We start from the raw sequence: 25768 nt of genomic DNA, 5'->3' as shown, positions 1-25768 counted from the left end.
TCCCATCCAAGGAGGTACCCAAGCACTCAGACAGCATGAAAAGAGGGAACAGACATGCCTGGCCATGCTTGCCCTAGTGCAGGGGAAACATGCTACAGGTCTGGCAGGAGCACAAACAGGCTGCAGCAAACATTCAGCAGATGTTGAAATTGAGGTAATTTACCTTGGAGTCATAGCAGCCTGCAGGCACCGGTAAAGAAGGATTCAGGTCTTCCCGGCAGCAAATGGTATTGCAAGGATTGTGTTCAGCATAAGGATCACGCTGATAGTCTGGGGTGAAATGTGGTGGGAAGGGCAGAAGAAAAGAAAAAAACGTTAGCTCCCTCACAAAAAGCTGATGCCAAGTACTGGAGCCACTAAAAGCTGGCTAACTGCACTCTGTCACATTGCTTTTATGCTTCTCCCTCGGTACCAGCTACAGGTCAGCACTCAGGACATTAAGTAGACAAGCTCTTAATTCAAGACCATACAGCTACTTCTGCATCCCACAGGCACCACTGCCAACCTCTAACCACAAAATCTGCAATTCCATCTGATGAAATTCCACATGATGAAAGCTTGTAGAAACTTTGTTAGGAGACAAAGGGAAGTGGCAGGTTGCGGGGCAGGGGGGGGAGGTGGCGGGGAGAGAGGGAAATGCAGCAATGAGAGCCTTTGTTTTCCTGTTTTGGATAAAACTAAGTGTCAAGGAGCAAAACCTTCCAACACCCACTGCAGCAGCTGCAAGCCAGGAGGGGAAGGTGGTGAGCTCAGCGTCTACGAGCACGCTGCTACTCACAGCCCAGACAGGAACGATACCCCACCCTGGGAGAGGCATCCCAAACCTCAAGCCCAGTAATCAGCAAGCTCCCTATAATTGGGAATAAAAATATAGCATCTAAAGCTATCAGTACTTTCAGATGGGCTTAGCCAGAAGTTAATTAAGCTGGGTTTAATCCAGTTAAGGAGAACCCAGTCAGGAAAAAACAGAGCATTACCTACTGTCCTGGTTCAACCCCTGCTGGCAACTAAGTACCACACAACTGCATCCCTCCAAACCCCACTCCTTATGGGATGGGGAGAAGAATCAGAGAAAGGTAAAAAACAGGGATTGAGATAACAACAATTTCAATAACTGAATTGTTAATAATGAAAATTCAAAAGGAGAGGGAGGGCAAGAGAAATAAACCTTGAGAGAAACAAGTGATTCACAATACAATTGCTCACCACCTGCTGACCAATGCAATTCCCATGACTGAGCAGTGATCAGCCCCTGCAAGCCAATTCCCACAGTTTACACAGTAAGCATGAGGTTCAATGGTATGGATTACCCCTTTGGCCACTTCAGGTCAGCTATCCTGGCCATGCCCTTCCAGCTTCTTGTGCATCTGCTCGCTGGCAGGGCATGAGAAACTGAAAAGTTTACTTTACTTAATAACTAAAACATCAGAGTTTAAGTAATACTTAAACTATCAACATTATTCTCACACAAAATCCAAAACACAGTACTCAACCACTAAGAAAATTAACTCTATCCCACCTGAGACCATTTGCCAGAACATGGAAAAAGACCTTAAGTTTTACGCTAAACTATCTGGTCTGATCACATCTAACTGTTGCTTAGGCTTTAAGGCTTTCAAGACTGACAGGCTGTAGATGTATTAGGTGAAAGTAGTCCATGAAGTTTCTTGGAGGCAGAAGCTTTCTGGAAAAGTCAAATAACAAGCCCAAGGAGCCTTGTTCTTGACAGAGCAATTTTAGCCAAGTTTCCTACCTCCAAAATAAGCTTGTGTTACCTTTTTGTTTTCTGCATTTAAGACAATATAACTGATCTGTATGTGAAGCTGCAGCTTCCCACTATAATCCACGAAATAAAAGTAACACTGCTTATTAAGAACAGCTCCACAGCACACAAAAATGTGTCTTACTGTTGTATCTCATGATGTACTTCATGCTTTCCAAGTTGGTCACCTTGCCCTGGTCTCGACGGAAGATTTTTGCTCTTGGAGCAAGCTCATAGGAGAAATCCATGCCGTACTTGACAACATATGATGCATAGCCACTGAGATTGTAAATCTTTTCATGGAAAGGGATATTGTAGGAAGGCCAGTAACCTGACAGAGACAAATCCCAATCTGTTAATCACTTGGAAAAGCTGAATGCTCTTACTTGTATCAGAAAAGAAAATAAATCATTTTCCATGTTGCATTGCCTTAGCAGAATGTCGAGGAACAACACAGAAAACTGGTTTGAACACAACAAGGCAACAGTCACTGGCATGACCAGGGTTGACTCCCAGTGTAACGCCACTGGAGATTGTGCGTACCAAGGCAACCCGCCCCCAGACTTCCACCCTCAGGACTCATCCTGCAAAACAGCTGAGATCAGACTTGCAGGAGCCTGAACATGCAGCATGGCCACAGCCCTCTTGCAGAGGTTTCCCTGCTGAACCTCAAAGGACTGCAAGATCGTTTACCTGCACCAGGCCTTCAGTGAGAGGCCTGAAGTCACTCTGGTTTTGCCCCCTTCCCATCTCACCAAAGCAGAACACCACACCATGCTGACACACACAAACACAGAGACCACAGAGCTACTTGGGGTGAACAGGAGGCAGGCCAGCACACACACGCTTTGTACATTGGGGGTTGTACACAGTGATAAAGAAAGATGAGGGATTGCTGCACATTTGCCAGTAGCTGCCTTTGAAGGTTAAGAAGTGATTGATCAGCAGAGCAGAGCCTTGCTCTAACTTTTCCAAAAGCAATCCTGCAGTTTCATGAACTCTCAAGAGCAAAGGATGCCAGGCAGGATTCCAGAGAAATGTTTTAGGTGGGCAACATAAAACTGCCTGAAAGAAGACCACTGTGGAAAGCTCTTATAAAGAGTCAGACTTTCCAGGTAAGAATCTGAAGTAATTATTATTTATTCCAGGAAGTCCTGGAATAAATAAGGATACCTATACTTTAACATTTATTTTTTTCTATTTTTTAGGCAGCAAGTATGCAACATGAGCTAGGCCCAAGAGTTGCACACTTTCAAGTTGTCTCCAAAGTGCTAACATTCTCTGTTGTTCATTCTCAAATCACATGCATCAGGATTTGGCTTAGAGATTTACTATCTAGGCACTGGTAAATGCAGGCCTCCACATATTAGGATCAGCCCAGCACAGTGTGAGGAGTCTGGTGTAAGATGCTTAGGAAAATCAACTGGAATTCACTGGGAGCAATACCCACAGATACAAACCAAAATTCCTGAAGGATGCAGACAGCATAAGCACTGGAACACTGAGTAGAGGCCTCACCAGCTTGGGTTCTGCCTAGGATAGGGAAGACAGGAATATCCTGTCTGCTGGCATTTGCTTACATGACCTAGAGCCTACCTGAAGGAAACAGGTTGTGTACAGGCTGTGTTGCAATACAGGCGTCCTCCAGAAATGAGCAACTCACCAGTCGCTAATGATGCAGGCCGGAGGATACAGATACATCAACTTCCAAACTAGTAAGGTTTAGCTGTGATTCAAAAAGGTGCTACTGTCTCACACAAGCACAGTGTGTACAGATGAACCATTTCTCCCACCTGGAAAAACCTTTTTTTAAAATTGCTAAAACAGAGGAAGCTATTGAAGTTCTCCTCCAGCAAGAGCTCTTCTGTGTCACAGGCTCTGCAAGACTGCAAGTCCCATGCAGAGAGTGCAGCAGTCAGCCTAAGCCAGGCTTTACCCGAGGGCTGCTATAAGCCAGTGAAACCTGGCAGGGTGCACACTGACAAAAAACAAGTCAAGAAAGACTATGAGGTTGAAAGGAAGGGATGACATGAAGGCAGCAAAAAATCTCTGAATCAAAATGCTTTCCTCCTCTGCCCTTTGAGAGGAAAAGGTATCAGCAATATCGAGAGACAGAGCAATAAGAATATTGCACATATGGTGGAAGACACTCAGATTCCAGGTTTTGCTCTGATGTATTTCTTTTGATGTATTACTCATTCATCATTAAGAAACATGAACTACAGCCTACTCCTGTGACCTATTCCTTCACTTCAGACAGTGCTGCCCTCCTTCACCTCCTCTAAAGGATTTCTGGATTTTCTTTGTCAATAAACAGAAAGCACCCAGACATCTTTGCCTGGAAAAGGCAACATAAGAGATGCCTGCTTTTGAGAACTCACCTGCAATGGCCTACAAAACAAGATGACAGAAGCCACAAAAGGGGAAAAAAAAAAAATCTTTCCATTTTCAAACCTGTATAAGGAAATGCTTCATTTTTCCTCAGTACAAGGCTTACTACAGCAATACCTGCCTTTGTTCACATGAGACTTCAATTCTCATTCTCCATTGTTTCTAGGTTTATGCTTCAAAGAGATTTAAAAAGCCAGTGCTGGTGGCAAACTCACTCTGACCAAACTAGAGTGCCCAAAGTGCATTATCTTGGGACATGATACATGGCAATGTATCATGCCAGCTACATGGCAATGATGGAGTGTGCCAGGGTCAGCTATTCTACAAAGACTTTAAGCCAGCATTGCTCTTGAGAAACATAAACCTTCTTCACCTGAGCTGCTCTAAGCACCTGGGAACAGGGCAGGAGCCTTGATGGGACTTGTCTGGTGTCCTGCATGACATGGAGGAGTTCCAATCTGCTGTTTACAGCCGCTGAGGTCTCCAAAACTGCACTTTGGCAGTGCTTAGCCCATCCTGTGTGTTGAAGGCTGTCCTCCTAATGTTTAAAATCCCAGAGACTGACCACTCTGTTATCCAATATACACAAGGTACACTTAGGTATCTGGGAAAAGACATACTGTAGGTATGAATTAATGTGTAACCTCTAATACATGCTGCCACCTTTGAGAACAGAGCAGCTACAACATCTCAGAAGGAAGAAGTGGTCACTATGTGCCCAAGCCCAGGAGTTGGCCTCAGTCCTACAGAGAATGCGACACAGCTGCTCCAAAATCATTGCTGAAAAGGAACTCAGGGTACCTTCCAAGCCTGGCCTCTCTGCATAGGTACAGCACTGCCACGATGGGGTTGAAATGTTTCCAGTGCCAGAGTTAGAGGGTTTCTATCAGCTTGTCTGCACCCCACGTAGAACACAGCATTGAGAAGCCCAAGGCAAAGGAAGCCAAAAGAGACAGAGATGCATAAGAGAGAGATATGGGACTTTTCCAAATTATCAGTAAGAAATATCTTATAAAACTACACAGACAATGTGGCAAATGCCTGGAATAAGCTAGAACTTTCCAAGAAGCTAGACACGAGGAAAAATTTCAAAGAGGAGCAACCCCAGCTGCTAACATAGACAAATTTCCCATAATTTTGATGATGAGCAATTCATCAATTTATCCCCTCAGCATGTGATTAGGAGAAGGAGCACAAAGCACCAGACACACTTAAGGCTCAGGATTTTTGCTGATGATGTGTCTAGCAAACACTTGTGAATTAAACCTGACAGCAACTGTTCTGCTTCACCAAGATTTTTCTTTGTTTTCGATCAAGTTGTTGCTAGTCTTGCTAGGGAATTAAAGAACCTTTTAAATAGCAAATATTTATCAGAAAACAGAGATCCAGAAAAGTTCAGGAGATAAACTGAACATAAAACTTCTTTGGTATTCAAAATTTCATCTTCTTGCAAGGTTACTCACTCAACAATCAAATCAAGTAGCCCACAGCATCATAGTTATTTAGTACTGCTTCAAACAGATCTCACATGTTCCCTCATTGGTCTCTTCAACAGGGCAAAATAATACCAGAAAAAAGCCAAGGATGCAAGCAACCAAGGAGACAAAATCTGTTTTTCCATCCTGTGCTTCTAGGAGACACAGATGCTCACTGCATTGCTGCCACAGCATCCCAGATAAATGGATTGCAATTGACCCAGCTACAGAGGCATCCTTACTTTAAACTCAGGATTACTGTTCAACAAACCCTTCCCTGGTACAAAATACAATTCTCAGCTGGCATAAAGAGACAATTTTCCTAAGCCAGTAACTACTATAGGAGCTATTACCTTTCCGGAGAACATTTGTTTGATCAGAATACTCCACAAGAGTTGGGATCTGCTCAACAATGTACAATGCACCATCATCAAGGCTCCTCTGCAGCTTGACTTTCTTCAGGTCTAGAACCATGTACTGATTGTTGTAGGTTCCTGGGTATAAGAACAGAGTGTTACATGTCCTGCCAAGGGAAGGAAACAAGTACAAGAGGTAGAGGGAGCACATCTTTTTTTCCTAAGATGCATATGAATGTGTACTTACCAGAGTTGCACTTTGAGAAGGTCTCTGCCCAAGTTTTGCCATCATTTGCCATCATGTTGGCAATGCGGACCCTCTGCCAAGCTAACAAAGATTCAGGCACCACTTGCTTAATGAGGGTTTCATTGAAAACACTGTTGGTAGTCTGCAACATTACCAAGCCGCTGCCTAGTATGTAAAAGTCATCCAGGGAGACCAAAAAGCCTTAAACAGCAATAACAAAAAACTTGTTATCTTTGTGAACCTTTGATATAATCATAGAACAAAACAGAGACAAGTCATAAGGATACAGATGAGTCATTGCATGTGTGTATGAACTCAAACTGTACAAAGATTAAAGATGAAGTAGCAACTTCTGCAGCGGTTTTAGGCCCAGCTGTCAACACAGCTGGAAATGAGAAACTGTCACACTTTCAAGACATCTAATTCTTTGTCTAAAGCATTTGCATTGTGTTTGTGTGCCAAACCTGGAAGCTTCTCTATAAGTCAACTTAAGTCTTAGGCTAAGGATTACATACACTAAATACCTATCAAGTGCTTGTTTCTAACAAAGAAGTGAACTAAAAAAGTATAAAAATTCAACAATGAAGTCCAAAGTAAAGTAAAAACTCCACAAAAACATTTTTATCAACCAGTATCAGTTCCAGATTTTTACTCTGTAAAGACAACATAAATTAATTAAATTAATCCCCTTAATTAACTCCTACTGTAATAAATCAAACAGAAAAATCTTCCTTCTAGTTTAATTTTTTCCTAATTATTCTTAAAAGCATCTCCAAGACACAGGCATCTCTTAAATCATAAACTACATCCTGTATGTGAGGAGGAGCTCTACCTACTCTTCTTTCTGACATGTTGTCACTGTGGTTTTTTATGCCTGCCAGCTCTGCAAAGTAAATACAGTGATGGATCTGTGGGGTGGATTCCCTTCCAGGTTACATGCCAACAGAAGTGCTAGGTCCAGCTGCAAACCCTTCGCTGGGAGGTGTCATACAGAGCTGCAAAGGTCAGCTATGCCTTGGACAGCATGGGGACTACTTGTACAGCAGAAATAACTTGACTTTTAGATTACTCAGCAGATACGTGGCTGCCAGGTTGGGGAAGAAAAATTGTTAACTGAGCTCCTGATGGGGAAGTCATATAGAACCTAAACTCTTGTTAAGAAGTTTTTAATAGCGTCGGTTCTCAAGAGTACAAAATGCTAAAATGCTGTGCTACACTGTAATAGTTGAGCTCCCCTGAAATCTTCCACAGCAAGCTTCATTAACACAATCTGAAAAGGTCACCAACCTGTGACAGCAAGAAAGACAGCCTACCTCTGGCTCCTGTTCCTGGGCTTTTTAATAAAAGGCAGACTACCTTCAAGCAAAAGTAATGTTTAAGGACTTTAGTTCATCAGAATTTCTTTAAAGTAGCAAGTTTTCAAATTAGAGCAGATCCAGGAAAATGTACTACATGGCCATCTGTTGTCCAAAAAAATATCAGTATAGAATAGACTGAGCACTCTGTCAACTGGTATTTTACTTGTGGAGAGAGAGTCAATATATTATGTACATTATCAGCAGAGATTTCTCTCAAATAAATAAGGACAAGGGAAACATCCTAAACTGCCAGTCTATTTTACACAAAGACATGGGATACTCTAGCAATAATCTGCTGCATAACAAGTCAAGTGGTACTTGCCCAGAGACAATAATTGAAATAGTTAAAACAAGTGTGATGTGAATTGAGCATCATTCCTGTGGGTGACAATGCCAAGTGTCCTACTTAGAAACTACTTGGTTTGTTTTGTTCTTCAGTTTCAATCAACAGCTGAGATAAGACAGAAAAACTTGACTCAAACCAAATGCTAACACAGGAATGATGCTGAATTAACTGAAGGCTGAACTTTGTAATTCAAATAAACTGCAAAGCTCAGCTAAGCTGAAAAGAAGGGGATTTCCTTCTGGGCCTTAGTATTTACCAAGTTTTATCCTGCAATGTTTTATAACACAACATGCCCTCCATGATACACCATTACTAGCCTAATTATTCCAAGATGGCCTATACCATTTTGATATAAGGCATAGGCAACTCTGAAACAAAAGGAAGCTACAACACAAGCAACAAGTTACCCACAGTAAAGACATCCAGAAAAATAAAACCTGGGTAGGGAAGTCTAGCAAGATGTTTGATGTCCTCTTGAGCCATTCTTCTAAGTGTGTATGAGCATCTGTTGTAATTGAAGGTGTCTCACTGTATGCTTCTTCTGTGTTTTTTCTGCAAACCCACCTCCCATTTTTGTTAGGAACACTCAGTTAAAACTTTTTAATCTTTTTTTAACTCCTCCCTCTATGAACCTGACAACTCTACAGAGAAAAAAGCAAAAGTACTTCTGATTGCATTTTATGGATCTGAGCCATTTGGATTCAGTCTTCAAATTCTGCTGGAAAACGGAGGTTTCCAGAGTCTGGAGTTTCACTCACCATGACATTAATCAGCCAAGCAAAGCAAAGCACTTTTTGCAATCTGAGCCACAGTGTTCTCTAGAAAGTCAGCACATCAAAGAGCATGTGGGTGGCAGCACGTTCCTGGCTGCTGTTGTTCTGAAAGAGGTAGACTGCTGCTTTCTGAACCAGACAGCATCAGTTTTATTTGTGTTTTAAACGGTCACTGTGCTCATTCAAGTGCAGAAAGGGTCAGCTTTACAGACTGGAAGTCAAAGCTATGAGGTCTAGCCCACCTCTCAGGGATGGGAGTAGCTCCTGGCTGTGATGCCCAGTGCTCTGGTGTATAAACACACTTGTATATGGGAAAGTAAAGATATTCTCCGGATTAGCAGAGACTCAGCAGCTGCTTCTCATGTCAAGACTGAACAATCTTCAGCTGCCTTCCTTCAACTTGCACATCTCTCTTAGGCAATAAGAAATAGCACATCCCACCCTATAGCTCTGGTTTTATCTCCAAAGCTCACCAGACACTTTCCTTTGTTTCCCTACAGGTTTTAAATAGATGCTGGAGGAAACAGGGAAGCAGGAAATGGTCAGGGAATACCTCATGAGCAAGGTATTCCTGAGAACAACGGCTACCACCTTTTCCATGGTTTCTTCCTCCCAGCTCCTCCTCAAACTGTGGGGAAGGATTATGCTGCACTAACACCAGATTACATCAAAGCAAGGGATACAAACTACCTCTCTCTCCTGCCTTAGCATGTGTAGATAGATAGATAGATGAATGACATGTATAGGCATCCATCAAGACAACTTGTGCCATCTTACTCCTATATCACCACCCAGCTCAACCAAGAAAGATCCCAATAATGGATGAGAGGAGGAAAGGTTGAAGCAAAATTCTTCAACTTTTCTTCAACTGTTTTGTTTAAACTGATACAATCAAATTAACATACTTAACAAGACTGTGGCTCAGCACAGAGAAGGTAGCTCACTATCCATCCAAACCAGAGTGCTTGGTCAAAATGGCATATTGCTTTTCTTAAATGGAGTTTGGAAGAGCTCCATCCAAATGGATTATAATCCTGGAAGTTGAAACCTCCCTGCTATCCAAAGAAAACCACAGATTTTAGCAGTTAGTTTGGGTCATTTCTTTGCCTCAATGAGCAGTGTAAAGAATTGACTGGAGGTGGGGGTAAAGGGGCACAGAGGGAGGAGAGCTGTAGGTTCCCGTCTGATCCACCACTAGATATGTGGTGCAAAACATAGCACCTACCTTGTCTCTATCATCACTTTCTTACTCCCTCAAATGAGCACAGCTTCATTCAACATTTGTGAGGAACAGTAATGTTCTCTGTACAATTTCAGTTCACTCTGCTATGCAGTGATTCACCAGCCAGAGGAATTACTCATGTCCAGAGTTTGAAGAAGACAATTTGAAGCTCAAGCTTTCAGTTCAGATATTCCTCCTTTCCAAAGGTTCACAGAACTGTCTTACATGCAGCTCTGCAGACGAAGACTATGAACAGAGTTCAAGTGAGGATTAAGGTGAATTAGTGTGGAAATGAGCAGCAAGTGAAAAAATAATTCTACAAAAACAGGGATTATAGCTCCCATTAATTCCCACTTGACTATGCCTCTGCAGTACTACTGCTGCTCTGAAGGGGAGAAAGCAGCAAAGAGAAGAGATGCTGTTAACAATGGACATTTGAACTCGGTGGCAGAACAATGATAACTGCTGGGGAAGCTGGGATGGATTCTGGAATCCCTGCATGTCCTCCTACCTGCTCACTCAACATGAGCAAAGAAGTGCAAGGCTCTCCAGCTGTACCACAGTGCACACCAGAACACAAGTCATGGTTAGTCAATAGCCTCAGAACCTCTAAACTGAGTCACAGCAAATACTAATTTTTGCAATCTAGTAGCCTGTCTTCTGAAATTCAGTAAATAAAGATATCATATGGATAATTTTATTCCACAACCCCAGGAAAAATCATGGCCTTGGCACATTCCTTCTCAAAAGACAAACGACCCCTTAACATTTTTTGACACAGCAGCACAGTTTTACTTTATATTCAGTCTTACTAGATGACAACAATTTTTAAATAACTCAGTTAAGTGTCTGTGAAGGCCTGGAAGGGCACCTGTCTTCTAATGCTCTCTGTTTCCTCCAGAAGTTAATAGTTTTATGTCCATAGGATGATGTTACTATTCAGGAGAGATTACTAAATTGGCCTTTCTTATGGGTTCTTAGTGTCTATCAGGACAGAGACTAAAAGCAGGAACACTTACGCAGGGAGACATTACAACTGTCAAGCTGAACCATGGCCAGGAGCTGCAGATTCCAGAGTCAGATGCCCTGAAAATATCTCTCATCATAACATGGAGTAGAGGAATTTGGCAGTTGCCTCCTTCCTACGTGATGTCCCTGGAGCATTTCTAGGCCACTGCTTACTCATTCCATGGAAAACTGCAAGTCTGTGAACTACACCCACAGCTAATGCAATTTGCTGCAGTCAATCGGCCACGGTTGGCTAGTGCTTGTGATAGCACCCTGCAATCAGGAAGCCAGTGAGCACACTTCACATGCCACAGACTTCTCAAACTTCACTGTAGCCATGGGAACTACGCTTTGCAACAGTTCTCAGTCAGTTTCATTGGTAGAAGAACAGTTTCCCACATCACTATGTCAGAGTACACATGGCAATAGGAGGCTTTAAAATAAGCCATCTCTGCAGACCTCAACACTGTCAGGGAAGCACACTGGGATTTTGTACACCAATGAACAGACCCCAACCATTTCAGCAAAGCAGAAGCTGATCTTCCACTATCCTGCCACACACTATGCTTTATCAGTCTCAATCAAACAGAATGTTTGTATTTCCTTAAACAAAGAACCCACAAAAGGGACAACCAAAAGACAACACCACAGACACCCACTAAAAATAAAATAATCAATTCTCTGTGTAGCTGATCTTGATCCCCAGTTTTAAATCTGCAGCACAATGCAGCATACAACAGTTGCTAAACAGAGCCACATTCTTTTCAAGGGTTGTCCTAACATCAGTATTTCAGCTGAGAGATATGAGAGCCAGAATAACCTTATGAACATCCACGTGATGAATAAAGTTCAGAAAACTTTGCTTTCAACCCAATTACACAGGCTTGGCAAAATTCCTTGCAACAAATGAGTGAAATTCCTCCAAGGCAATTGCAGATAACCTAAGCTCTTGGAAGACTGTACACTAGGAGATATTCAGACTATCCCTACCCCTTCCTCAAACTAAAAATCCCAGTTGTCAGAAAAGACTGCATCCCTGAGGAAGGTCAGACCCCCACAGAGAAAGGCTTGTTTTCAATGTGAAATTAATGCAAACACTTTTCAAAACATTCTCCCAGTCACAGATTCAGGAGCCCCTGCCATGAAGGACCCTTGCCCTTACAGTAAGGCACCATAACTCAACAAAGCACATTTTTAATCATCAACCAACAAAATTTCATGAGAATGAGATAATCCGCTATGATATTTACTTAATTTAAAATGTTTTATGAAGATTCTTGACTGTTTGGGTATTTGTGAACTTGAAATTTTGCCTCTAAAAACTTCTGCAATGTGAGCTTTAAGAGTTATAGATTTGTTTTGGTTTTTCACATTCTTATTTCTTCGTGCTATTCTGTACACTTTATGTACTATGTACATACATAGTATATATTTTGCTATTCAAACATTACTTGCTGGCAATTTCTAACATTTGGCCTAAACTTCCCTAAAAAAGATTCTAAATATTTGTCTGGCTATATTACTAACACACCAAATAAGCATTAAAAAATACTCCCCTCTGCAACAACTTATAGAGAAGCTGGGAGAGGAAGATGGGGGGTGAAAGGAAAAAAAAAAAAACCCAGCAAACCAACTGAAGGCTTCTGAACCGAACATCAAAGAAGCCAATACATTTTCAAACAGTGAGTGTTTGATACTCAGTAATAATCCCATTACAGCAAGAGTCATGTCAGTGGTAAACAGAAGTGCTCAAAATGGTTGTTACCAAACACGCAAATGCTACAGGCATGGTGAGGAGTTCAGCACTTGAGATGACTGCAGACAACACAAGCAGAACTCAAAGCAGCATGTTTGTCCCAGAGGTAAAATATTTAACCAGTACTATTCAGAGCACTGAAGATGATTAATCAACAACAAAAGACAATGACAACAACATTATATTCAAGACAGAAAAGTCAAGCTGCCATTTTGTTCTCTTGATGGCTAAAAGTTTTAAGGTAGAATAAAGCCAGCGCTTGTTCCGTTACCATCCTTTTCACAGCCAGGCAGCTACGAGGTGGTCCATGCCAAATTGAGTACCTACATTGTTTCAGTTTTCTTGACTTTACCTGGGTAACTGCTGAACGAGACACGGCTGGTGCTGGTGTATGGATCAACTATATTGAAGTTCCAATGCTTATATATTCTCAGTGTGGCTGCGTAAGTAAACCAGCTGGAATGGGCAAAATATATATTCTCATATCCAGGCAGAACCTGGAAAACAGGAGCAGAAAGATTAATAACTTCAGACTTCACGATATTCTGCAAGTTTTCAAGTTTTTTGCTTGAAAAAAACTGGGAGAACTTGTTTTAGGTAGTTTGATTAATTGCACTGTTGAAGAAAAAGCAGATTATTGTGCTTTTAGGTGTGTACTAAATAAATTTCTGAAACCTCTAGAAACAATTCTTGCCCATGTGTTATTTTCAAAATAAAACACCTTGGGGTTACTTGGGATATCTGCATGGTATGATTTTTCTCCCCCTGTTTCATTTTGAATAGTTCTATTCACACATTCAGATCAGATCTTTGCAAACATATCCAACATTAATTTAAAACATGCTGTTTCTGTGAGAATTCCTCTGATCCACTTTGAAGTACAAAAGCAAATGCAAGCAAATTAATTTTGAGAAGGTAAAATTAGATAGATAGATAGATAGATAGATAGATAGATAGATAGATAGATAGATCATCTCTTCAAAATATTTCCCTGGTTCTATGATTTGTTGTTAGCGCAAAAACCTCTTGCTGCAGGCAAATGCTTCAGTTAATGTTTCTCAGTTTAAGGTGAATATTGTTTCTCTGTGATGCATTGAGCTTCTGGATGCTGATTAAATCTCCTTAATATTTTTAATTGGAAAATGTAATTGCCACCATGATGCATCAGTCACTTATTTTAAAAACGTGGGCGTTTTTTCTGTCATCACTCCTACTGGAAATCCATTCAAAGGTATCACTATTAACAGAAAACATCAGCCACTTGCACCCATTTGTTTTTAAGTCAGCACTTAAATAATAGCTTAAATAATCATTTTCCTTTATTTCCTGCCTATTTGCCCAGTGTATTTGCAGCCATTCACAATACCCCTTTTCAGACTTCACTTCTCTAGGCAAAATGAGTTATTCTCAGCAGTCTCCTCTCCCTGGTAGTTCCTCATTCCCTAGTAATTCTAGCAGCTTTTCACCATCCATCTCTGTGGTTTTGGTTTGGTTTGGCCTTTTCCTCCCACCCTTGAACACAAGCAAGAAAAACTGGACTCAAAATCCTATGTAGGCACAAATGAAAACTTAATAAATGCATCTTGATCGTTAACAGAAGTCTCCTTATGCACATGCAACATGAACAGGGAAGACTCCAGAAATGCAGACTCATGGCACTGCAAATCAACATGGTCACTGGAGATTAAGTTCTGGTGCTCACCTTTATCAGTGCAGAGCAATGTCCCATGTCCCACTGGTATCTCCCATGGCCTCCTGCATCCACATTGCATTGTCCACCCCGCGCAGAATAATCAAATAATGCAGGAATAAGGTCCAGCAGGTCTCCAACTGCATTCAGAAACTGGATATCGAAGTTGCTCAGTGGCTGAATAAAGGGGAAGACAACAAAGAACACTGAGACAGAAAAATATCAAGACAGCCTCAGTGGTTAGAATTTGTGTTTTGCTCCCAAAGGAAGCTCTTGTGTGGTCTATGAAATGCCTACTGACAAGGCCCAGATGCTCACACTCAGTATGGCACCCGGCACTGAGGAGACTTCCAGGATCTGGCCCTTGTAGTGGCATTACCAATGCTATGATTTCTGAGGCAAAAAGGAAGATGTAACTGTAACTCAAGAAACCTTAGTGTGTGTTTGCAAGCAGCATACCAATCAGTACATTGTTACAGATATACTAAGGTAAAATTTTATTTTTTTGTTTATCTAGATGTCTTTGAAGAACCTTACAGTAATGCTCTTGGGAGCTCTTGGATTTTTATAAGCACTGCAATTTAAGACATCCTCAGGTCTGAGGAGGAAGAAACAAACGAGAGAAACAATGTTAACAAAACCAATCAAACTAGCTGAAAAAGCAAAGTCATTCAAGAGGCACTCTGCTTTAGAAGTGCTTCAGAAAACTCCTTATGGTTGGAGCTAGCCAGGGTTAACAGGGTTAACTACACACAGCTGGTTGTGCAACATGCTCTTTAGAACCTCCTCTTACTTTGCCTCTTCAAAAATGAAAGCTTAATAGTGGTTTAACCTCAACCTCCAAATACCATTTTCTAAATCTTTCCTGCTCTTGCTTTCACCATGCCTCTTGTTAAGGTAAGGCTTAAGGAAAAGAAGTCAGAACACACATCACTGTAGGACTGTGAATAGTAATTTTATAATGCCGCATAATCACATAGCAAAGAAACACATTACTTACAATATAAATCACTGTTACTAAACCCATATGGCTGACCTCTCTACAAACCTCAGTAAAGGGGGACGAGGAAAAATAAAACAGTGTCAAATCTATTTGCTTTTTATTCAGAAGGCTGAATTCTTGTGTTATCCATCTGCTGCTCTGGCAGAAAGAATAACCAATAGGAAAACCAGAAATAATGTAAACTCCAGTCTATGTATCCCATGGGAAGGAATTAAGCCTTCCCACAATGCTTACACACAAAAGAAATAAGCCATTCTGGCAACTAAAACCATTAGTAGCATAAGACCCCAACAGCAGCTATAGTTTGAGGAAAAAATACAAAACAAACTTTCACGTACATTACATTGCTTTAGTTCATCATGTTTTTGCTGTAAGGATCCAAACAGGGAGCAACATCAAGACATGTCTTTGGATAGTTCAAAGCAACTCAGAGATATGAAACAGTTACAAACCAGTCACAATTTCTATTTCACTGGAATCCATATTGAGAGATTTGGCACTGTTGAAGCACCATTTTTCCCCATCCAGCTGCACTGAAAACCCACAATAAGAGAAAGCCATTTTCCAATGTCTGATTCACACAGACATCACTGTACAGTACCACCAGGAAGGGAACAAACTGGCTTGCAGGAGATTGCTCAGCCAGCCCCAAGACATTTTAATCGTACTTGGCATCCATTTGCTACCACTCCATATTCTCCTTCATAAAACCTGCTTTCACTGTAGTATCTGCAGGTAGCTACAATGATGCTGCTACAGCATCAGTCAGAATTGCCTGAGTATTTTAAAAAAGTTTCCCACTTTTCTGCTTTCTTAACGTCAGCTAAAAAACTGCATCATAACTACGTGATATAGGGTGTATTACAATTTTTGTAATCACCTTCTCTCATCTCACATTTCAGTAATGTCAGAAAAACTCGTTTCATATGTCATTTAGATCCTGAAGAAGAATGAATGAATGAAACTGACAAGCAGAGAGGTGGTAAAGCCACATCAAAAGTCCTTTTGCTAGAATGTGTGGCTCCTCCAGGGTGCTATCCTGAACAGCAAAACAAAAAAAATCAATTTGAGACTGAGTTACATTCAAGGAAGGGAGAAATAAACTTAAAAAGGGCAGCAGAAAGAAGAGAACCAGCCCTAAAGGCTTGTTTAAATGGGACATTAAAATAGGCAAGTTATAAAATAGCATTTGTTTTCCAGTAACTTCTCCAAGACTGAGCACTCTGAGTACAAAATAAGGAAGTACAAATAGAGAGTTATCCTGGAGTCATTCTAGTATTTAAAACTCTGACACCTCCTCATTCAAGAGTAATATCCCTGCATAGACAAGCCCAAGATTAATCACAGCGTTGGTAGAGCATTAGGCAGATGAAAAGGCTTTATGTCCCTTGAGTGCCCCTCCCTCAGAAATTGTCTTGACAAAAGGGTTGGGTTTGTTTACTGGATATAAAATGTTGCTAAACCAGATGCAATAATGTCACACTTCAACATAAAGATGTATTCAAATTTTGATATCACTCTTAATGATTCCTGTAAATATCAAATTCAAAATACATAGGTTTACAATGTACATTGTCTTCATGCAGGTCTTAATGGAAGCACCTACCTAAAATTGTCCTCAGGAGGACAGACTCCATGCAATAAAAACCCAAAGTTTAGAACAATACAGTACAAAGCATTTTCTTCACAAAGAATAAAAAATATATACTAGTGCTACTATCAAACCATTCAAAGCCCAAATTTTCTTTCTGCAGTAAAGCTCAGTTACTTGTGGCAGACACAATGGTTCTACAATATTCAAGTAAAGCAGGTCTGAATTTCAGGGGAGAGCACAAAAACAGAACATCTCAGAGTTACTTGTGTACACATAACCTAACTCTCACTTAAGAAGTATCTGGCTCTGGTGTCAAACTACCATGCATAGTACCAGAAAACAGAATTAAAAAATTAAAAGCAGATTAGCTATGAAACAGCTTGTTTCCATTCTCCTGAAAAGGAAATAGCCCTATATAACTCTGTTCAGTGTTATAATTCGCTTCGCCACGCTTTCCTTTGAAAACACAGTTCCCTTTTCTTCATCCCCTTTATCTCTTTTAGCCTATTCATGTCGACCAAACAACTTCTCAGTGTTCAGGACAACAACTTGAGGAGAACTATGTATGATCATTAATGGTGCAGGGAAACCAAAGAACCTTGAAACCCATCTCCTCTTCCCCTTCTCATGTCTCTGCTGTTTTGGGAGTTAAGAGGAAAAGCTTTCTAGCCTTTCTTCTACAGAATTTATTATTATTTTAAGCTTAAGACAAGGGGAACAATTGCCCTTTACATATACAGAATAATGTGTTGAATTTAGAAGTACACATAGTTTTCCCAACAGCAAGCAGAATATCAGGCAACAAATACAGATTGTCACATGTCGAGTTTTGGCTTGGTTTCTGTTGGGATTTAGGGGGTTTCTTTTGTTTTGTTTGAGTGTGGGTAAAAAAAGAAAAAGAAAAATGCAACAATCCACACAAGAGGTATTTTTAATATTTCTTATGTTCAATACCACCATGAACCACTGAACTACTAGAGATCAAAAGATAAACTTTTTCCTGATTACTATAATCCAAAGACAATAAATGCTACTAGGTGACTTTATTTGCACTTTGGCTGGCCGGTTTCTTTAATCACAAGGAATAAGGAAGATACCAGTGGTGTTTGCTCTTGTGGTTGGTTTGTGAGTTTAGCTGAGGCTATTAAGCACCAACAGTTTACAGAAGCTGAATTGATTCTCAGATAAACTGATGTGTCAAAGCTACAATACTGGCCAGAAGCTTTGCATCTGCACCTGTTTTTATTGCATATGTAAGCTTCAAGCAACAGCCTTCAAGCTGTGTTTCCTGAAGGAGATCCTAACAGCAGTAAATATGTACATACAGTGGTAGCCCAATCCCTCAAAAGTACTTGAAAAGTATCATGTTATCCAACAAAATGAACTTCCTGTACTTTTACAAAACTGCCAGGTGTCATTTTGATGCCAAGGAAAGCCAAGGACCTAGAGCAGCTGACCAAAACGTACTCAAAGGTAAGGACTGATGTTAACTTACTGGCTGTGGCAAAGACAAAATAGCAACACCATTTCAAGTAAGAAATACATACACAGTGAACATTTTTGCTTTGAATAAAAGTATACACATCTCAACATAGGTGACAATGTCCAAAGCTAAAATTGTGACTGACATGGAAAAGAATCAAAATAAATCCCACCAATGGCTCCAAGCACATTCCTGAAAAGGAAAAAAAAAAAATTTCCTGCATATAATTCAAGAATGGAGGACACAAATATTTCAGCCTGAACCACACATCTGAATTTTCACTAAATGCACCATTTTTATACAGAGATCCTGGTGAGATTTCTAAAAAGAGGGTAAAAAATATTCAAACACTTCACAGGTCAGTGCTTTTTAGTATGAAAAGCATAGTTAAATAAGCAAGCATCAAGGAACACACTTTGCAGGCAGGGCATGCTTATTACAAAGAAGTAACTCAGACACAAACCACCACTTTTCCCTTCCCCCTACATGAATCTAAAAGATTCTTCAGCAGAAAAAAAAAAATAAATCTGGTGAGCTTGAGAGGGCTCTTCAAATACAGCATTATGAAAGGATATGAATGTGTTCTTCTCCTAGAAAGTCAAGGTTTCTAGCGTTTCCCCCTACAAACTCAGGTCCCTCAGGATGGATTATTATTACAAACACTTTTTGTTTTCAGTTGAGCTGGCTCCCCATTCATTAAAGTCACAGAGTGACTTCTATGCAAGAAAGATGCACATTTTTACTAAAACGCAATTGTTTACAATTCAGGACCCCAAATTTCTCAGAATTCTTGGTATGATTAACCTAGGTAAGAAGGTCAACTACAATTACTCAAGTCCTTCGTCTCACACTGAAAATTCACTATTGTATTGTCACACTATTGGACATTAGACTTTAGGACAGCATTATAACTGCCATGTTTCTACTGGAGTTAAAGTAGTTCTGCTATTACATACAAGTTGATGATCCGGAATACAATTCCAGTTGAAATTAAAGAACAACAAATGATGAAAAAACACCCCAAAAAAACCCGACTAAACCACCATCCAATGAAACTCCAAAATCTATCCCATCTGACCTGCCACAACACAGACCACATCTTTTGTAAACATGTATCTTTGAGACTTAAAAGACAGAAAAGAAGTCATTTCACAAAGTAAAACATAGTCTAAGATAGAAAGGCTTTTAGGATTTGAAATCTAATGCTTGGAAATAAGAATGAAAGCTTTAATTCATGCTGTTGCAGGTACTCTTTATACCTAAAGGGTCATTTGCTTAATAACAATTGTAAAGTGACAGCAACAAGCACTTTAGAATTGCTGTCCTTTCAACATTCACATGGATACAAAAGCCACCCCCAACCTAATCACCATACCCAGTCCCCAGGGTTCCAAGCCCCTTGTGAAGAATCTGTGGTTACATGGCCCGAGTGCTCAGTCATTATCAACACTGAACAGCCACAGCCAAAGATTTTGCATGAATGGCATGCAGAATGAGCACCTGCCAGTAAGTATCCTACTTTTGCTTCTTATTTTTAAAAAGCAGATCCCCTTTTCCCATGTTTGTCCACTGACATCCCAACCCCAGGTACTGAAAAAGATGTGCAGTAGTCTTACTGTTTGTTTATGCAGTTTAGCCCACTCGAGGGCTCCCATGTACAGACCATCCAACTGTGCAATAATATAGCCAGCATGCCTCCAAAATGGGTCATCCTTATTATTTCTGATTTGTTGTCTTGTCCATTGATCTTGTTTCCTGCAGAGGAACAAACAGGTTGGGTTTTCTTGGGATTTTTAGAGTATACTTGATAATGCAGAAAAGGGACAAATACATTATGACCCAGATGGTCCAGTCTTAATAAAGATTTGAGGCAAATCATGCTCCGGAAATCCTGCAGATATAAACATTACATCCTCCAAGTGTAAATGTTCAGACTTAAACAAAATATCCAAATATCCTACAATCATGTGCCTCTATTAGATTTTAGTGTCAAAGAAGGAGTTAGACTCCATGTTTGTGGAGGACTTTGCAATAGCAGATCTAGTCAATAAAGGGAAACAAGCATTTGATAGGTCAGATGAACCATTCCCTTTCAAATGTCTATTTGAGAATAAAAATAGATTGATATTTGAAGAGCCTCCTTCATTCCCCCAGGTTCAAGTGCAATGAAGGCTTTCTGCTGCTGGTGCTCAAATGTTGCCTGAGAACCATGTCTGCTCCTCTGAGTAGCAGGTGGGAGACCAAACAACTGTACCCTGTGCCAGATCCAGTCAAGAGCCAAATCATCCAGGTTTCAGGCATGAAGCAACACAAGCTGAACAGACCCTGGGGCAAGGGCCACCAACACTGTAAGGATCTCTCCAAATTCTCTCTTTTTCTGTGCACAAAGAGCCACAAAAGAGCCACAGGAAATGAGGATCAGATTCTGGCCTATTCTATCCTCCAGTATCTATCCATCCAACCCTATATAAAAGTGGCAAAATAGAGAGGACAAACCTGTAAAGGAAGCAAACTCCTCCAGCAGTATATGGGTGAGAAAATCAACCAGAGTTAGCTTTCGAGAAGCAACAAGGTGCAAGAAGTATGCCCAAGGAAATAGGGATATGGTCAGAGGATTTAGGGTTAAGGACTTCCAAGACTACACAGCAACCCATACTGCAAAACTGCTATAAAGTTAAGCAGTGATGCAGGAGTTGAGGATAGAGGCAATAGAAAAGCAATACAAGACCACCTAGTATTGCCCCCCTTCATCCAACAATGCTTCTTGGGGAATACAGCTGCTGTGCTTGTCATTCTAGGATAAAACACATATACATTGATATGGTAGCTATCCCATTTTTCTCACAAGGAGGAGCACAGCAGTGCTGAAAAATGATAGCAAAGGAGCACTAGACACTGTGTTCTATTTTTTGGATAAGCTAAAACCAGTCAACCTTATATATGCACACCAATAATAGTCAGATATTCAATCCATTATGGAAAGGGCAAGACAAGGCAAAGATGGAAAAAAAATAGTCCCCAAAAGTGAGCATTTCACACAAGTATTTGTAATGGAAAAAACCACAAGTCTAAGGAGATTAAAATAATTAGTAATCACAGCTGAGTTTCCCAGTACGTGGCCTGGTTCTTCTACTTGTAGTTTCGCCACTAGTGTAGCTGCATTATTCAAGCAGAATTACTTTTGATTTTCACAGCTAAAGAGAAAAGTGAATCAGAACTTTTGTGATTGGAATGGAATTTACACTGGTGGTAGAATAAAATACTAACCTGACAGAAGAAGGAAAGGATACACATTAAAAGATTAAGGTGCCAGGAGACCACTGCTCAGCATGATATTGAAAACACCAGCTTTTCAAAGAAGGAATTTTACTAGAATGACCTTCAGAATTCATTGACATTTTCCCCACCCTTTGCCAGAAAATGGTTCTTAACATTTATTTGAAAGAATCAGAATTAGGGAAGGGTATATGCACTTCTTCACGTATATTTAGAATTTCTTTTAATAATAATGGTACTCAATCAGAGGGAAAAGGAAGTATATATTTTCCTAAGCCCATAAGGAAAAGAATAAAAAAGGTTGAAAATTCTGTCATCCTCCAACCCCAAGTCTTGACTGATTTATTTTTAGCAAATAAATACATACGCCATAAAATTCTGAACTCCACTTCGAATGGTGGGAGTCTTAATTAGTTGTGGATACATATTTGCAGCATGGTCATACATTTGCCTGAAAAAACAAGAGTAACAGGAGTTATTCCTTTGCATCTTCTGTTTATCATGAATCAACATGCCTTAACAGACAAGCAACACAGTCCACAAAGTTTCTCCTGCTCACAGAAAACACTCCAGTGCCTGACAAACAGCAAAAGTAACACAAAAGGATTGTTAAAATATGACTTAAAATAAATTGTTTTGCCAATGCCTGCTCAAACTGCTGCACAATGGAAAGAAGCAAGAATGAAATTTAAGTACTTCATAGCAAAACTGCACATTCAGGGAATATTTGTAGGCCAGAAGCATCTTGAAAGCATTAGCACATGATTTTAAGCACAACAAAAACAGTTTTCTGGAGAGCTATTCTATTTGGAAACAAAAAAACCCCCACAGAGGCAAAGGTAATATAATTTTCTGATTCAGTTCATTTCAGCATGATGTCTAGCAGGTTTTATTTGCCAGTAACCATGTTCCTTTCTGTTTAAGGTAAGTATCTCCATTTTGAAATGCATGTAAGGTGATCCTACATGTTACCATAAAAACTCTCACTCATGGCAGCCATACATAGATTCAGCTTTATGGAGACCAAAGTTCTTGTGATTTTTTTCTGTTGTTGAATTTAGTTAGCTGTTTTATCCACATTAACTATTAAAAACAAAAGTTGAAAGGGCTTTGTTGCTTGGTTGGTTGGGGCTTTTTTGTTTGTTTTCTTGAAGTGAAGTCCTACAAGATGAAATCAAGTGTCAAAAAATGCTCAGGAGCCCAGAATTAAAATCACCCTTCCATTTTAGGTGAAATGTAATTGTATAATCCAAGCCAAAATAAAACTTCAACATTTCTCTTAATGTGAGTCAAACTTAACCAACACATTTTTCAGTCACTGATTAAATTTAAAAAAAAAAAAAGAGACATCAGCAGAGAATTGTTTTGTTGAGGTCTGGAGTTGATAGAGATAGAATTACATCTGTTATCAGCACATTTATCTCCTACCAAGTGCTGAGAGAAGGAAAACAGCACTGAGAAACAGATACCAGCCTCAAGGAAAGCACATGCCAGCAGGGCAGAATTCCTGTAGTAAAACTTATGAGGGCAGCTTTCTCTGGGAGGGATGCTCTTCCCAATTTCCCTCAAGGAATAATTAAAGAATACAGACAAAGATTACAGAATGGTTTGCTGATAACTAGAGAATCATCCACTGACCTTCTCCCCTCTTTCTGTCTCTTGCCCCATTCCCAGACAACTGCATGAACATGATAGCATGATCCTGCTGCTTATCTCAGCTCTGGTACCATTCTGACAATCAAATCTAATTGTCTCACACATTCAGGCAAAAGATTAATCCTGAAAAAATGTGATTGTTTTTTATTTGTAGTTTGAATTAAGTTGTAGAAGGGAGATGCTGGGACAGGAGGGGAGCATTCAACAGCTTTGCATGATTACATTTTTCACAAAACTACAGCTACAGCAACAATTTTAGTTTTGGAGTTTCTTGACTCCCATGTAACACAAGACTACATAAAATATCATAAACTGCTTCCAGAAGATGGCAAGAAAATTGGAGAAACAGATCAATAATCTCCATCCCTGCATATTCACAGAGAATCTGGCAATTAAAAATCCCAAGTAATTTCAGGAAGGGAACTAGAGCATAACATACTCTATTCTAGAAATCAGAGCTCTTATGTCACTAAAGAGGAGCAAATAGCACAAATTGGTCCATCTGGCAGATGATCATTTAGGGATTAGACACAGATGAGGAAGATAAAATCCAGCTAGAATACTGGCCTAACGACTGCCTAAACTAGGACAAATGATCAGGCTTCCAGACTCAACCATCAGCTCTACTCTCTATTTTGCACTCAAAGGCAGATTTTACAGCAGTATCTTTAAGCTGTCATGACTGATGTAGAGACTGGGTTAGATCAGAATCATGGCTTCTTTAATGGCTTTCACTCCTATTTGCTATCAGAGGACAGACAATTCCTGGAATTGATTTTTTTTTTTTTTTTAATGACCATGTTATCAAGAATATTTCCCCCTGTTGCTCTCTTCAGCTTTTTTTGCTTTAACAAAGCTTCTATATGCATAGCTTGTGAGTTTTGTAAGGGCATTATTCTCAGAATTAAATTGGATCACTACAGTAAGGCTTTGAAACTACATCTAAGGCCAATCACAAGGCAATTGCAAATCTGGGACAAGAATTCCAAGCCTAAAACCAGAAAAGCAGAGTCCTCCTCCTTCAAATTAGCGAGGAACATGACAGGACTCAGGTCAGCTGAGGCTGTATGAGGAAAGAGTAAAATTAATGTTGCTTCAAATTTAAATACTCATCTTAGGCACCTGGCATGTACCAGTTGGAACTGGTTTAAAATAATATCACAGATTTAAATGTGTTCTGCCACTAATTCACGCCTCATTAACGCTTCTCTGTTAGAAATGGGGAAAGGAAATTCATACCTAAGAAAGCCAGAGCAAGTACCTTGGCTAGATTATACGACTGGACTTCGTAGAAAGGTGAGCAATTTGGGATAAAAACAAGTGTTTGAATCCGCAGACATTACAGACTAAGATTCTATTTATCCAGGGTCTAACTAGGCATTTTAAAAACATATGGATACTCTCATACTCTGAATCAGGTGTCAACACTAGAAAGATGAAGCATGTTTTAGAGAAGACTTACATTTCTGCCATCACTTGGCAGAATTGTCTGACTATTGCTTTTTCTACCACTGACCTCAGCAGTTAGAGCCGAGATTAACTCCTCCCCAGTAATCAAAGATAAGACAGTTGTAGCATACTTTATATTTTGATTTTTTTAAAAAATCTGGTTATTTTACAGACTGTTTAGGTTCCTATTATAGGCAAGGCATATACTTAGCTGCATCTGGAAACTTTCCTTCATGCCCTAAGAGTAATGTGAGATCTGTGCTAGTTGAGAATTCCTGAAAGTCTCCAAATTGCAGGAACTGCCAAGTTGGACCTCAGGTTCATCCAACAGCTTCTGCAGGAAGCTGTACTTCAACATGGGTTTAGGCCTCAACATTTCGTTCCTATCAATGCGTCACATCAGAGCTCTTCCTAGTAGGACTTCCAGGATTTCTGCAAAGAGCCACCCTAGGTCTGCTTCATGGAGTCTTTACCACATAAGGATGCAAGACAGCTGGAGACCTTGGAGTTGCTTGGACTACAGGTAACCACCTACTAAAAAGCTCTTCAATTACCAAGCACACCCAATGTTTCCATACTGAAAGGCTGTGCCTGAACCACCTGAGGTGCTTGTACAGGTATGCGACATATGGCTCTTCACTCCAGCAGCTACATGGCTGACAATGCAAATAAAGCCTTCCCCAAAGCTAAACACATACCTACACTCTCCCTTGTTCTTACCAAGAACTTAAAAGGGAAGCTCGAGCTGTGGGCACCAATGTGTGCAAAAGTAGAATCAGAGTGTTTAGAGACACCTTCTCTAAGTAAAGTTGTGATGGTGCTAGAGTTTCCCTAAGACAGGTTAAATGGGCCAGACAGTCTGATGGGAATAGAGCTACTGATTGAGAAAGGCTGTTTCCCAGTTTTACTTCAGAAGCCTTGTT

The 25768-nt window shown here is 40.2% G+C and overlaps 1 protein-coding gene across 6 annotated transcripts in view; it reads right to left on the bottom strand.

Moving 5' to 3' along the window:
- Positions 1 to 25768, bottom strand: part of PLBD1 (phospholipase B domain containing 1) — a 54962-nt gene that overhangs the window by 17363 nt on the left and 11831 nt on the right. For all 6 annotated transcript variants that reach the window (XR_015286428.1, XR_015286425.1, XR_015286427.1 and 3 more), the window contains exons 3-10: positions 22108 to 22191; positions 20081 to 20219; positions 14397 to 14561; positions 13047 to 13191; positions 6232 to 6432; positions 5982 to 6122; positions 1908 to 2093; positions 164 to 270 (exon numbers count right to left, since the gene is read on the bottom strand). Coding sequence is in view for 2 of the 6 variants with exons in the window: in XM_086887635.1 (XP_086743761.1) it covers positions 164 to 270; positions 1908 to 2093; positions 5982 to 6122; positions 6232 to 6432; positions 13047 to 13191; positions 14397 to 14561; positions 20081 to 20219; positions 22108 to 22191 (1168 nt within the window). In the remaining 4 variants the exon portion in view is untranslated. The remainder of the gene's footprint in view (positions 1 to 163; positions 271 to 1907; positions 2094 to 5981; positions 6123 to 6231; positions 6433 to 13046; positions 13192 to 14396; positions 14562 to 20080; positions 20220 to 22107; positions 22192 to 25768) is intronic.

This window comes from Cyanistes caeruleus, chromosome 4 (assembly GCF_971803275.1).
Source record: "Cyanistes caeruleus chromosome 4, bCyaCae1.hap1.1, whole genome shotgun sequence".
Classification (NCBI taxonomy): domain Eukaryota; kingdom Metazoa; phylum Chordata; class Aves; order Passeriformes; family Paridae; genus Cyanistes; species Cyanistes caeruleus.
The sequence above is the reverse complement of the archived record's forward strand: the minus strand, read 5'-3'. Positions and strand labels throughout refer to the sequence as shown.